This window comes from Phaethon lepturus, unplaced genomic scaffold, assembly GCF_000687285.1.
Source record: "Phaethon lepturus isolate BGI_N335 unplaced genomic scaffold, ASM68728v1 scaffold7588, whole genome shotgun sequence".
Lineage (NCBI taxonomy): Eukaryota > Metazoa > Chordata > Aves > Phaethontiformes > Phaethontidae > Phaethon > Phaethon lepturus.
This window is the reverse complement of record NW_010559654.1, coordinates 30,736-44,769: the sequence shown is the minus strand read 5'-3', so window position 1 is coordinate 44,769 and position 14,034 is coordinate 30,736. Positions and strand designations below refer to the sequence as shown.

At 35.8% G+C, this 14,034-nt stretch overlaps 1 protein-coding gene across 1 annotated transcript in view; it reads right to left on the bottom strand.

Moving 5' to 3' along the window:
* Positions 1 to 3,871: 3,871 nt before the first annotated feature.
* LOC104625720 (delta and Notch-like epidermal growth factor-related receptor) overlaps positions 3,872 to 14,034 on the bottom strand; it is a gene marked incomplete at its 3' end in the record, with an annotated part of 27,650 nt that continues 17,487 nt past the window's right edge. The window contains exon 5 of the mRNA XM_010293423.1: positions 3,872 to 4,017. Coding sequence (XP_010291725.1) covers positions 3,872 to 4,017 — 146 coding nt within the window. The remainder of the gene's footprint in view (positions 4,018 to 14,034) is intronic.

Here is a 14,034-nt window from a genome sequence, read left to right as displayed (position 1 = left end):
CACTTTAAAATCCTACACAGAATCAGAAAGTCACACCAAACAAATCTCATTCCTTGGGTTAATACCAAGATTTTTCTCTTCTATTCACAGCTAACTGGTTTGACAACAACTTATTCTGGTATAAAGCTGAGTATATTAATGTGAAAGTGGTATTTATATTGTGATGATGCCAAGACGAGTATTATCCTTCTGACACATTCCCGCTTCCACCGTGGAAGAATGGCAAGCATGGCAGCAAAGCAGTGGTACAAAGCTCATACAAAGGAAGGAAAAGGCATTACTTTGACTCAGCATCACCTCACTTCACGGAACTTCGAAGTGGTGAATTTTATGTTCCTTTCAAAAGCAAAAATAATTGAAAAAGAAACTCTTCCATTAGAAGCTTTCTGCTTCATACCCACACTCGATAAAAAGCATCTGAGTAGAAGCTAAGTTACATATCAGTAAGGAATGAGTAAAATCTGGCCAAGACTTCCAGGTTAGACCAGAATTCATTTGTTTATAGTTTTACGTGCTCCATAGATAACAGTATGCCACTGCACTTCTACCACTGCAGATTGTTAATTACATTTAACTTTCCCATTAAGCAGATGTGTTACTACATTCTTTTACATTAAACTAGATTTGGAATAAAACTATGAAGTACATAAAAACACAAAGACAATCGTTAATCTTCTTGGCGCTGGAAGCAATGACTACAAGCCAGCAGAGCTCTCTGCTCAAAAGGCCTAATACAACAAATAAGCTTTCTTTTAAGAAGTCGCTTTGCATCCTGCAAGACTAGACTGTGCAAAACAGAATGAATTATAGATAAAAAAACAAACAGCAAATCACAAAGAGCATGTTGTAAACCTAAAGAAAATCAAAGTCTCAGTTCTGCAAAAGGAAGTGCAGAAGATGCGCCCTGCGGGAAACCGACACAACGGTTGGTACATGTCAAGCATGTAATTTTGGCTGTTCTTTACTCCATCGTTAGGGAAATCACCAAGACATTTTAGGGCATACCTCACCTAACATGAGTTAAGCAATGGCAAAACCACCCTGCTTAATGAAATATGCACTTGCACTTTCTGTTTTCACCTATGTTGCTTATGCTGGGCCTGAATTGGATTCCTGGCTGAAGTTCTATCATGCAACTAATAGGCTAAAGCATAAGAAAAACTGACAGATTTTTTTAAATGCTATGGACGAACAGACATGACATATTTATTCTCCCTGGAGTAGGAACCTGGACATAAATTGTCTACATTTGGAAACACTGTACCTGAAGTTTTAGTGAGCTACCCCAGCCCAGCAGGCTACCTGGCATAGGTTTGATGGCTCTCAAGAGCATCACTGGGGACATTTCTCATTTCTTCAAGTCCTAGAAAATTCAGGAGCCATTTGTGACAGTGAAAATAAATGCAATTCCATTTCTGAAGTTAAAATTTTATTTGAAGATGAGATATTGACAATCCTGCTAATTCCTGACTACCACAAATTGATAGATGCCTCTTCAGAAATGGACTTTATGATTTCTGTCCCACACAGTCTCAGCCATAGGTGTGTCAGTCAACTACAGCCTAGTGCATGTTACATCAAAAACACTACCTTAATAAATTTTCCTGTTATTACTCTTAATTTCAAAGAAAGAATATGTGGAAAGATATGAACCATCCCAAATTGTCAGCAAAACTGCTACCATGGACTTCCAGAGGGAAGACTTTGGCCCCTCCAGGTCACTGGTTGAGAGAGTCCCTTGGGAGACAGTCCTGAAGGACAAAGGGGTCCAGGAAGGCTGGACAGTCTTCAAGAAGGAAATCTTAAAGGTGCAGGAGCAGGCGGTCCCCATGTGCCATAAGAAGAGCTGGCAGGGAAGGCAGTGAGAGAGTGGTCAGGCATTGGAACAGGCTGTCCAGGGAGGTGATGGAGTCACCATCTCTGGAAGTGTTCAAAGAATGTGTAGATGTGGCGTTTCAGGACATGGTTTAGGGGGCATGGTGGTGTTGGGTTGGTGGCTGGACTTGATGATCTTGAAGGTCCTTTCCAACCTTAGTGATTCTGTGATTCTGTGAAATTTTTCTATTCATTTTCCAGGGAAAGCAACACACCACATCTGCATGAAGGTGGGTCGTTTATCACTAAGAGTTCTAGTTTTAACATATAAAACTTTCAATGTCAAGATTACAGGTGGGGACGTAGAAGTACTGCTTTCTCTTTTTCAGGGTGACATAATAGCTCCTCTTTCTTGCCATGAAGCCAATTTGTCTTTCTTTTTAAAGATTATTTCATTTCACTTGCCATGTCTCAAAGATTTATAAAACATGAATAATTATTAAAGGCCATATATGCATTTTCCTTAATACAGAAAAGCATTAATGCTTCTGCATAGATACAGGAAGTATTTTGTGACATATGACATGCAATAGTAGAAAAGAGAAGAGTCATAAAAATGAATGAACAACATGAAAAAAATTGAAAGTAAGATTATTTATCAAAGGCTTAACTCCCAACTTGACAAGAAACGTTGAAAGATGACATTTTGATATGCTGTTATATATAGTAAATTTGAACATATTATTTACATAAATCAAATTCAAGATGCTGAATTTGTAAAATAAAAATGTTAAATATAGTGAAGAAGAAAACCTAAACTGAACTACGAAATAGGACACTCTGAATGAATAATTTATTTGGATACCAGCCAGGTGGTATGGTAGAGTAGCACTTACTTCTAAACGCATCTTGCAATAAACGTGTTCACACATTATCTCAAGCATTTTAAAATTTCATTTTTGAGAAATAAAGTAGATGCTTAATTCTTCCAGATGTTAGCACTGCCACGTATATACAGATTACTGTAGCAATTTAATTATTGTTGTTACAATTCAAAAAGTCATTTTTCTATCAAATATGCTTATTGAGAATTTAAATCAGAAAATGGTAGCAGATGAACTAACAGTGAATTCCCTAAATATGCCAAATTTTCTGTTCTCACAGCAGGCTCACAGCTGTTAATATTTACTCAACAGTTACTATTGCTTTTATCTCCCAAATGAATATTAATAAAACTAAATATTAACTGTGCGTATTTGTGCTGTAAATGACTTTTAATCCATGAAATAAAATCAACACGTATAGAAGGTAACAAAGAATACAGGATCTCATTCACAGAAGGCCAGTCTGGTATTGTACAAGCAGTGTACAAGCAGTAAATTTAATATGTTTGGTTCTTATTTTCTTATGTTACTAGATTGCATAAAAAATTCAGTGGCCAGTGGAATTGTTGTCGTCATTGTAATCTCTCAATGTACTATTATGTAAAGGAGAAAGCCGTACAGGAAAACTTGCAAACATTATCCAATTACTCCGTTCTGTTTCTCCTCATGATTATGCTCAGACAATTCCATTGCACCGAGCAGTGATTTCTAAGCAAGCAATTACTGAGAAGTGGAGAGATAAGTAGTAGGTTAAATCAGGCCTAAAACCAAAAGAAGGTTGAAGACCTCACAAACTGGAACACACTGGTCTGGAGATTGGGGATCCCAAGTGCCCACCACATGCTCCTCATCTCACAAAGAAATACCCTTGTATAGTGACAGTAAGATGCAGTACGCATTATCTTATACCTCATTTGAATAATTGTTTTTATTGCCAGGGCAGGGTATGAATCTTCGCATCTCCTATCAGTCATTTTCTTACTTTTAAGTGCTTGATTTTTAGGATAGAAAATAAATACATTATTATTATTTAGTAACATCTGTGAGCTTTTGAAGCCTATTACACAGCAGCAGGGTATGCACACACTCAGACAACCAAGTACAATTTATCCTGCATTTATGTTTTCATGGAATTTCCACACTACAGGAAGGTTTTGATAAATTCACCTTACCTCATCTGGTTTGGTGATACATCTTCCTTTCCCTGAACACGGGATGTTATCTGAATGGCTTCCCACAGGCAGGCAGGTACTGGCTTTCACTATCACAGTCAAGCGTAGAGCCACAATGCATTTTGTAACGGAATCATTCAAAAAACCTTAAAAAAAAAAAAATTCTTACTACATCAGAAAATATGCTAATACATATTAATGCTCTACTGCTAGACAAATAAATAAAACTGAATTGAAAGAAACTGTCACCTAAGAACATCATTGCTCATATTTCATACACACCTATCTAAATTTAATATAGCTTGGAAACAAACACTCATTACATTGATTAACAAAAAGAAGGCAGGCTGGTAATACAGATCTACATACAGAGTTCTAATCTGCTCTCATTTTTTAGGTCTCTAATAATGAAATGCATTTTCCTGCTTTTTGATAAGTTTAAAATATATTTCCTTAAGTTTTTTAATTACAAGGAATATTAAAATCAAATTAAGTGGGGAAAAATGTATAAATTAATTTCTGAAAGTTATTTCAGAGCTCAAGAGCATACAGATTACAAACTGCGTTACACCGGTTAACAGATGGACAAGCCCTTTGGCTGCATTTCTTAGGAAGTTTGCAAGAGCAGACATACACAGCTTGACAGCATTTCTTTGTATATTTGCAATACAAATATTATTCAATATTTGATCTGATCACTCCGTAAGGTGATATACTATGTATAGATGAACAAAACACGAAAATGGGAACATCTGACAAGGAAGACAAAAATTCATTAATCTCTGTCTAGTACCTGTAATTGCATGGAATTAAAAAAATAGTTGGTTGGAAGATATTAAAGCACACTGGAGCATTACAACATCCCTATCACCCATATTTCTAACAGATGTACCTAGGAAATAAAAGAAGGGACAGCAGGAAAGAAAAAATGAGGCACATACACAGCATATGACATACACAGTTAAGTCAGAATTCATGTCAAAATACATATAGTCTGCTCCTATACTTGACTTGTGCTCAAACTGCACTGTCCCACCACAGTGATTAGACTCCTGGGTTACAGCCCATCCATGTGTGGCATCAGTTAGCTGTTTTGTTCTGGGAGCTTGTTGCAGAATAAACGTGCAGTGACATAAAAAGTGTGGGTTTGGTATAGTGTATATACTGTATGCAGAAATATATGCATAAAAAAACCCAAAGATCATTCCATAAATTGTTCAACTTACATTTGACTTCACTATCCTTAATGTAGGTAGACGCCTAAGGGTCTAAGACTGTTTGTAGTATCAGTATGGAAAGTTACAGACATAGAACCATTGCAGGATTATGCTTTTCTTTAGAAATTAATAGAGAGAGAATTTAAGTAAAAATTGATGCTTTTTAAGATCTAAACATTCTTAATTTTAAAAAGAATTACCGTAAATGGATGCAGGAAGTGTATGACATAGAATGTTTTTTCTAATCGTCTAGAACCCACTTACAGCCTAAACCTCAAAGGAACTTCAAAGATGCAGTCTAGCTTCTTCACTATAGACTGAAGATAGCACAGTATTTAGTCAAGTAGAAAAAAATTAGGACAGGATAATATTTATAATGAACAGTAATAAACCAAAGTTTCATGAAACACTCTGAACTTCAAGTGAATTCTCTTTCCAGAACAGCTGCTAAACATTACTCACATTCTGCATATGAAAGTGTCAAGCATGACTAATTCTACAAATTCCATAGAAAATCTTATGGGAGACTTCCATTCTTTGTTCTTCATTTTTAGATTTCACTGTTTAAAATGCTGCATCCTTTGAACAATTAGTTGTTTATGCTAGAAACTATGATCCCTAAACCATATCTTCAAAGCAGGAAAATCTCATGTCCAATACAGATGTCATCAGCTTGAGCATAGCCTCAAGTTAGCTAAACATTCTAAAAGATCAAATTGAAAAAAAAAAAAAAAATGTATTGGGGATAGTTCCAAATGTCTAATGGTCTGTTTTGGCTGGTGAAGATTATTGTAATCTGCTGACCTCTTCAAAGCAAGCCAATTTATTCTGGCCTTAATGCACACCCTGTTTTTACCCATCTGTTCAAAGACGCAGCCAGAATTATTTCCTTTAACAACTGAATGTGATTGTCACTGGCAGCCGTGCAATTATATGTGAATGCTTGGAAGAACGTGGTATTTAGAAAACGTCTTTGGGTTCACATTTGCTTGTCTGAAGCAGATCGTTACATATTCTTCAGGACAGTTCCCTAAAGGAATACTAAATCAACTTTCTTTGTACTTTCAATCTTGTTACTATTTTCGTATCAAAAGCCCTCAGGCAAACCAGTGAAAAAAATCATTATTCTCACTGGTATGCCATATATTTTCCTGTAATTTATAATTATATCATCTAATTTACAAAGACTAGAAAAATAAAAACACGGCTATTTATTTTCACTCTGTAGAAGTTGCATGCATCTTTCTGAGATCTCTAGGTTTTAAATCTAGAAGCAGCTTGTCTGATCATTTAAATATGACTCTCTGCTTAACTCAGGTCATAGCACTTCAATTAATTCCCTCTCCAATTCCCATAGCAGCCACTGAACTAGAGTGAGTTTTAAGTTCTATTTTTAACTTCTAGGTAGAAGAATAATTTCAGAAGCATGTTTACAGCTCCCTTTATCTAAGGTCTGGAGAAAAACACTACAGCTGTTTGTATCAAAAGTAAATTTTGTTCAGTTTAACACTGCTGGTTTTCTAAAGCTAGTTAAAACCTAATGACATCAGAGCATTTTAAGTTGAAGAATTCAGGGTTGAGCTATTTACAGTAATATTACGGAAACAATTTTAACGCCTAATAAATCATACCACGATGTGAGTACGTTTGATAGTCTGAGAAATGCCTGTGTGATTTCATTGGTAGTACGTGTGGTAAAATACTCTACAGCTCATTCCACCCTGGTAGCTTCACCTACTTACGCCTAGGAGCACACAGTACGTATGCTCCTGTTTCTCTCACATGAAGAAAGTTAAGAATGAAAAATAAGGAATAAAGTAAAAATAAAAGATGACAGATGTCATCATTGTGTCCAGGTGCTTTCAGCAAGATCGTATCATGCCATTCAGCAACATTAACTGACTGTAGATTTTCTAGACTACACAAACTGATTTTCTTCCTTCACAAGCCCCGTTTCTGAACAACACCTTCCTTCTACGCACGGCAGACTGTCAGCAAGCTGGTCCATAGTGGACTGCCAAAATAAGGAAGACTGAAGCTAAGAGGCCACCAACTAAGAATATTATCCTATTGCATATTATGCTAATGGCAGGCAAAAGACTGAACTACAAATCGTAACTAACCCTTGGTATGCACTTAATGCTATTGCACGCACAAACACTCTTGCCTATTGCAATTGGCTCAAATGCATTTCTCTGTATATTCCACACAGTAAATATATATATAGTGTATATATTCCATACAGTATATATATTCCAACATACATTCACCTGTAGTTGAAACAACAGATTATAATTTTACAGCATAAATACGGTAATAGTCCCCGACATTAAAGTTGCTGTTCACAAAAGTATAGGTCTTTGAGTTCACCTAAAGGTTTCTTGGTTGAGAGAGAATGACTGCCAAGGGGTTTGGGCACTCACTCACAATGAAGCATCAGTCCCCAAGTCTTCAACTTATTTTTAGCCTGGTTTCCCAAGGAAATGAGACAGCAGTGGGATGTCTACCAGTTTCCATCTGTTCTCTTTTTCTCTCTCAACACTTTCCCACATCAAAAGTTTTTGAGGTCAGTAGCCAACTTCAACATTTTGCAAAGCCACGGAGTTCTGAAAGACATCAAGCACCTACAGCTTCCCTGTGCAGTATATAGCCCTGGCACAAAGGGCATTAGTAAGTCAAAACGGTAGGAAAACTAAAAAGGGCCCCAGAATAAGGTGATGCCATTTCTCCACCACATTCCTGGTGTACGGTACAGTCAGTTATTCCTTATTTGGAAAATTGGAAACTGGGATATATACACACAGAAGAAAACCAGATAGTATCAGTCCATCAGGAGTGGTGCTGGGTGTGCCTGCACATCTTCAGTTCATGTCATGTAGTAACATGATGAAGCTATAGTAATTCCAGACCTGAATTCAGTTTTCAAACCTGATTTCAGTCTCAATTTCAGACACAATACAGCTGCTATCAGAGCATATTGAACCACAGTTTGTAAGCCTTAGTGGCCCAGAATAGAAGCTACATAATTATGTCTGCTAGTTCATTCACAGATAGCAGAAAACAAGAAGTGAGAAACAGGTAGTCAATGACATTTGCAATCTTTGATGCAGTATTTCTGGGCCATCAGTACCATAGGATACTTGTACAGAACATCTGAGATCATTCTCTAATGATACTGCTAGGCAACATAGCATCTGGGGATACAAAAATACAGCTGCAATAACAAAACTGCTATTTTGCCCACAAATGGCACTATTTATAAGTGGTACAACTCTCCCAAATTCTATATAGATCAGAACACTTACTGTGCTTTGTCACAGAAGCCTTGGTCAGCTACTGCTTTTGAAAACATATATAGATTTTAGTGAGAATCAGTTCAAGAACTGTTTCAATTACTTTATTTTTCAAAACTTTACATGAAACAGCAATTTGAGGAATTTTTTTTGTTGTTGTTAAGCGGCTGTAAAACTTCTCATTGCATTTTTTTTCTTCTCCAAATTGATATCATAGTCACATTCAGTTTAAAAAGAGATATGCTTTCTTCCTTCACTATCAACACTGAAAACTCATCCTGAGCTTCGAAAATCAAACATATACTTTCTTCTCAGACATAATCACCATTACAGTGATAAAGATAAATGTGCTGCTGGTCAAGTTATATTCTCAGTAACATTACTGCAATCCTATCAGAGGGAGATTGACAATGACATTGTTACACAGGTCTAACAGAAAGCAAAATTTGTGTGTCAGAAAATTATTACTGAAACTTTGGGAAGAAATAGCACACAGCTTGACTTTCAAGCTGGAGCTCAGTTTTGCAGGACTGACAGTTAAAATATATTTATGAACTGAGCAAACCAGTTGGATTCACTTAGCATAGAAAAATCCCCAAACACATGTTCCGTTACGTTTCCTCTTTAACAAATGGCAATTTCTAAATTTCACTGTTACTAAACAATTACCCAACTTAATAGCTTGATTGGACCAAAACCCATGATAGGATTACAAAATTGCCAGCTAGCAAGAGTATACTTACACTTATGAAACCACTTGCATCCAGCTTATTAAGGAGATGTGACAACAGCTTAGAGTGTGACCTTCTGTCATGCCTTCAAGGACTCTGCTTACTGTCCAAAATATTGGTGAAAGCCCAGCAAAGAGTGACAAGACTAATCTTCTAATAGATTTCCTGTATCACTATTTCCCCATCATGTGCTTATTTATCAGTATCTCCACAATGCTGCCAAGCTGGCAGTGAACTATTTTGGGCACAAATGTAGACCACCAGAATCTCTGATACCACACTTCAAAAAAGCAGCTAAGTGTGACGGCATAAAAATGACATAGCTGGTATTGTGACAAGGGGGTCTGAGGTAGATTGGATGGCAAGGTTAGTAAGGATTTCTCTATAGTCACTGGTTCCACTTGAAGATTTATGAGTAGCTACCCTACTTTTAAATACACTGTACAGTACGCTACACTACTAGCTGAAGATCTCAGAGCATTTTACATGCATTATTAAAATGTGCCTCACATTCTCCATTAGATTATGCATTAGTATCCTTATTTTACAGGTCAGTTTAAGCAGTCTGTCCAAGATCTCACAGTGCAAGCAACCATCTAACCACCTGAATCTAAATATCCCGACTGTGAATTGGTCACAAAAGTCATATTTGAAGAAAGAGAAATCTTAAAAATAAATAAACAAAAGGTATTTCACCAAACATTACAAATTTGAGGAGATGAACTTCCAAAGATAGACTAGAAAAATAATTTCCCACTGTTACTCACTAGTAAAATAAAAATTAATTCTGAATAATTTACTAATTAATTAAAGATGACTCTGAAGAGTAAAAATTATTTAGATGATAGCTTAAAACATAATACAATGTATAAAAAAAGTAAATAGTCTAATGTTTACATCTACTAATGTGTGAGACAAGGTACATATAACTTGGTCATGAAGGGCAGGGCAGGATATTGATTTTTATCATATTTGTAAAGATAGCCTTTCTTATATACCCTAACAACGTTCTTCAGAATGGTTTGGATTTCAGCTGAATGCTTAACTTTTTGCCTCATAAGGCCATCTCTTTAAAAAGTCATTGCAATTAACACGTCATTGAACTTTTTATGCTGTTCCCACTTCTGCTGATGCTATTGTTTATCAAAAGGCCATTTTCTGCAAGGTTAGCTCTTATGCCCAGAACCCCGGGGAAATGTTCAGAGTTGAGCACAATACTCAATACTGCCTACACTAGGGCCCTTCCAGGCAAATTGCACACAAAAATGAAAACCCCATTAACTGAAGCAGTTGTCACCAAATTCCCCCACTAGCAAGGCTGACTTGCACAAAAGTAGCTGAACAGTCACACACACACGTTGCTGCGCGTTGGCTGAGCAGCAGAACTGCGTAAACACTCCGACTGCGGCATGTGCAAGGCAATGTGATTTCATTTAGTCCAGAGTGAAGGAGGGTTAAGTCAAATGACTGCAGAGATGCCATGGGCTAGGAGCTCACACAGATGCTCAGCTGACACATGGTGACTTGTTAAAGCTAGAGTAACCTGACTACGTGGCTTTCAGTGAATTCAATTCACACATCTCCTATTACAAAATAGAATTGTCCTATTTAATTTTTGCTTAAGTAAAAACAATTTCAACATGCAGCAAACTGCTTGCTTTCTACAGAAATATGTGTAGGTTTTAAATACATGTAACAACATAAAACACACCATCCAGAAGACAGAGTTACAACTTGCTTCCTGATGTGAAATTCTATAGCCAGATAAAAAGAGCTAGAAAATCATACTGACTTGTTTCAAAATATCTAAATTATTTATTTTTAATATAGTATTTCGTACACCAATTTTTATTTTGCCTACTCAATATACCTGCAGTCATATTAGTGGTGACCGCTTGTTAATGTACGATGAGATGTTGCGAGATGCTTCATTAAATAACCCATAGAAAGCAAATAACTGCTAAGGGCAGAGATATTAAAGAAAATACTTTGTTGCATTCGAAAGGCAGGACAGCATTTTGGATAGAAAAATATTATCCTTTCTGTACATACATCCATATGGTTCACACACTTTTTAAAATGCGGCAGTTCTTTTGTGCTTGAGGAGCCAAAAATTAATTTTCCTTCTTAAGCAAAACTTCAAAAAGTTTTGTGGAAGTCAAGCAAGCTGTCTTGTCGGTGCTGGCATTTGAATAGCATCAGCATTCTTCATCTCACCATAAAGATGTTACAGCATCCATTTTCAAGTGAGTTTGTAGAGCTACCAATTTTATTTAAGGAAACAGTTTTGAGATACTTTATAATTAGAGTTTAAACCAGTTAGCTAAGTTGTCTTGATCCAAAAGGCTGGGCACCTTGAAGAAAACCAGATTACACACCCGGTCTACATCAGTTTTTCTTTGCTGTGATGAAAATAAGCATTATAATTTAAATATTGTGCTGGAGGATTTATTTTCTATTCAGATAAAAACATTCATTCATATTAAATGTTAAGCCTCCTGCCTTATTATCTGTAAGTTCTTATCTGAGAAACAGCAATTTTGCTTATAAATTACTTCCTCTTATTTTATAAGCATACAATAAACTAAAAAAACTAATGTAGCAATATCTCATGAAAGCTGCTTTTTAAGCTGCATCATGGAAGTGCTAAATAAAGCACAAAGTCAAAAAGCAAGTAATTTCAAGCTATTTACAAGCATCTTTTAACAACTGTAGATATACAAACTTTTCTATCGTATTACCTATGGGGAAATGCAGGCAAAATACTAACACCCAACTGTCCGTTTTACTATTTTCTCTGAAACAGGTCCCATCATTGCAGCTTCAGCAGCAGGCACATCAAGGCAGAAAAGCAATTTTTCCAACATTTTATCATGGAAGCTGATGAGAAGCAGGTTTTGTCAACAGAGTTAATATCCTAATAACCATGATAAAGACCTGAAAACATAACTGCATGTTTTTACATTGCTCGGAGAAAGGAAGGAAATAGGTTGCATACACACAGAGTCAGCACTGACAACTCCACGCTCTACGTTATACCCAAAACCTCAAAATAAACTCTTCTTAAAACTGAAGCAATAATCATACAATATGCAATTTTATTACCCGATTTCTAAATTCATCCAACAAAAAAAAAAAAAAACCTATGCTGGTTTTGATTACTAGCAGAATAGGACTGTTAAGTATAATTGGCTAACTGCGTACCAGTATACGTATACCTATACTAGTTTACCAAGTAGACTGGAAATTGTGCAAAACTACAACTGACTGTAAGTCTCGCATCCACAGGTGTATCTTTTGAGTCATGAAGCACAGAATTTTTGCCTTTGTGAACAGGTATATTAATTTAGCACCAGAGTAAATTAACTGACTTATGAAAAAACAGATGGTATACAGTCACTGTAAAACTTCTAAAATGTGAGTATTAAAAAAAAAAAAAGAAAAGAAGACTTGAATGCTTTTATTATGCGTTGGGTTTGGTTTTCTCACTATTTCGATAGCAGACTGTGTTTTCAGAATAAGTGTTCCAGTTTTCAATCAAGCGTGATTGCACATTTGTATAAAAAAAGATGCATTCAACAAATTATAGATTTTTGAGAGAATTGCCATACAAGCTGAAAATGTCCTTCAAAGTCCTTCAGCAAGGCCTTTTTTATTTCCCAAAGGAAAATGTTAATGCATTATTTTCTCGAGAGATATTATTTAATCTATTTTGTATATCTTATGCACTTGCAGCAAACGTATATAGAAAAAGATACACACATTCCTGTACATGTTCCCAAATCTGGTATATTGTTCCCTGAAAGACAGAAGTGAACAATGTTGGGTGGATTAGATTCCCCGCAAAACACATAACAAGCAGCTCTTTCAACTCATCACAGAGATCTTTAGCTGTAACCTGTTAACATTCATGAGAACTTCAGTCTGAAAGATTCATGCACAAACTGACAGTGCATCAGGGTCCTCTTATCTCATTTTTTCAGACTTGTAAAATGGATTTAATCTGATTTCAATTTTTCAAGATATATTGCAATGAAGAACAGGTGTTTTACTGTAACAAGGTAAAGTTTTGCAATTATTCATTTTCAAATATTCTAGTACCATTACTGATAGCATGAAGATATGAAGATCCTGAATTAAAACAAATATTGATGACATATTTTATAATTATGATAAATAGTTTATACAAGAATCATTGATTAATTTCAAAGGACACCAGGACAAATAGCAATGAAGCTATAACTCTACTGAAGTAAAAGGCAGACTTTCCATGAATTAATGTGTTTTAAATGTTGATCCCTTCATTGCCATCTCTTATTTAAAAATATGATTAATTCCCTCCTTCACTCCCCAACTATCTCTTTGGCAATTCTCGATATCCACCCATAGCACTCCACAGAACAGACATTTTTCTGCATAGATATTTAAAAAAAAAAAAAAAAAAAAAAAAAAATTTAAAAAATTTTTTTTTTTTTTTTTTTTTTTTAAAGTCCTGAATTTGGGCACAAAACTTTTGGAATTCTCTTGACATCAAACAAAACATTTTTGTTGCACACAGAGGGCAAAGACAGTTCACTTGCCTTCTACTACAGATCAACCATCTAGAGATTATTTTCATCTCATAGGAACTTGGCACTAAAAGCCAGCAGCACCGTGGGATACGCTACGTGCTTCATCCTACACCTAACTCACCTAACGGACTGAGTGAATCAGTACTTTCAGGGGCTTTTTCACTTCAAAACCTGAACCATATTGGTCTTTTTTCCCATTGGCTAATAAGTGTAGTTTCTAATAAAACATAATAAATTATTTTAGAAGACTGACACATATGTAGTATCAAATCTTACAGGCAAACTCATTAGAAATATTCTAAGCAAAGCGGTCATGATAAGAATGTGTTACAGAAAGTGCAAGCCAGACTT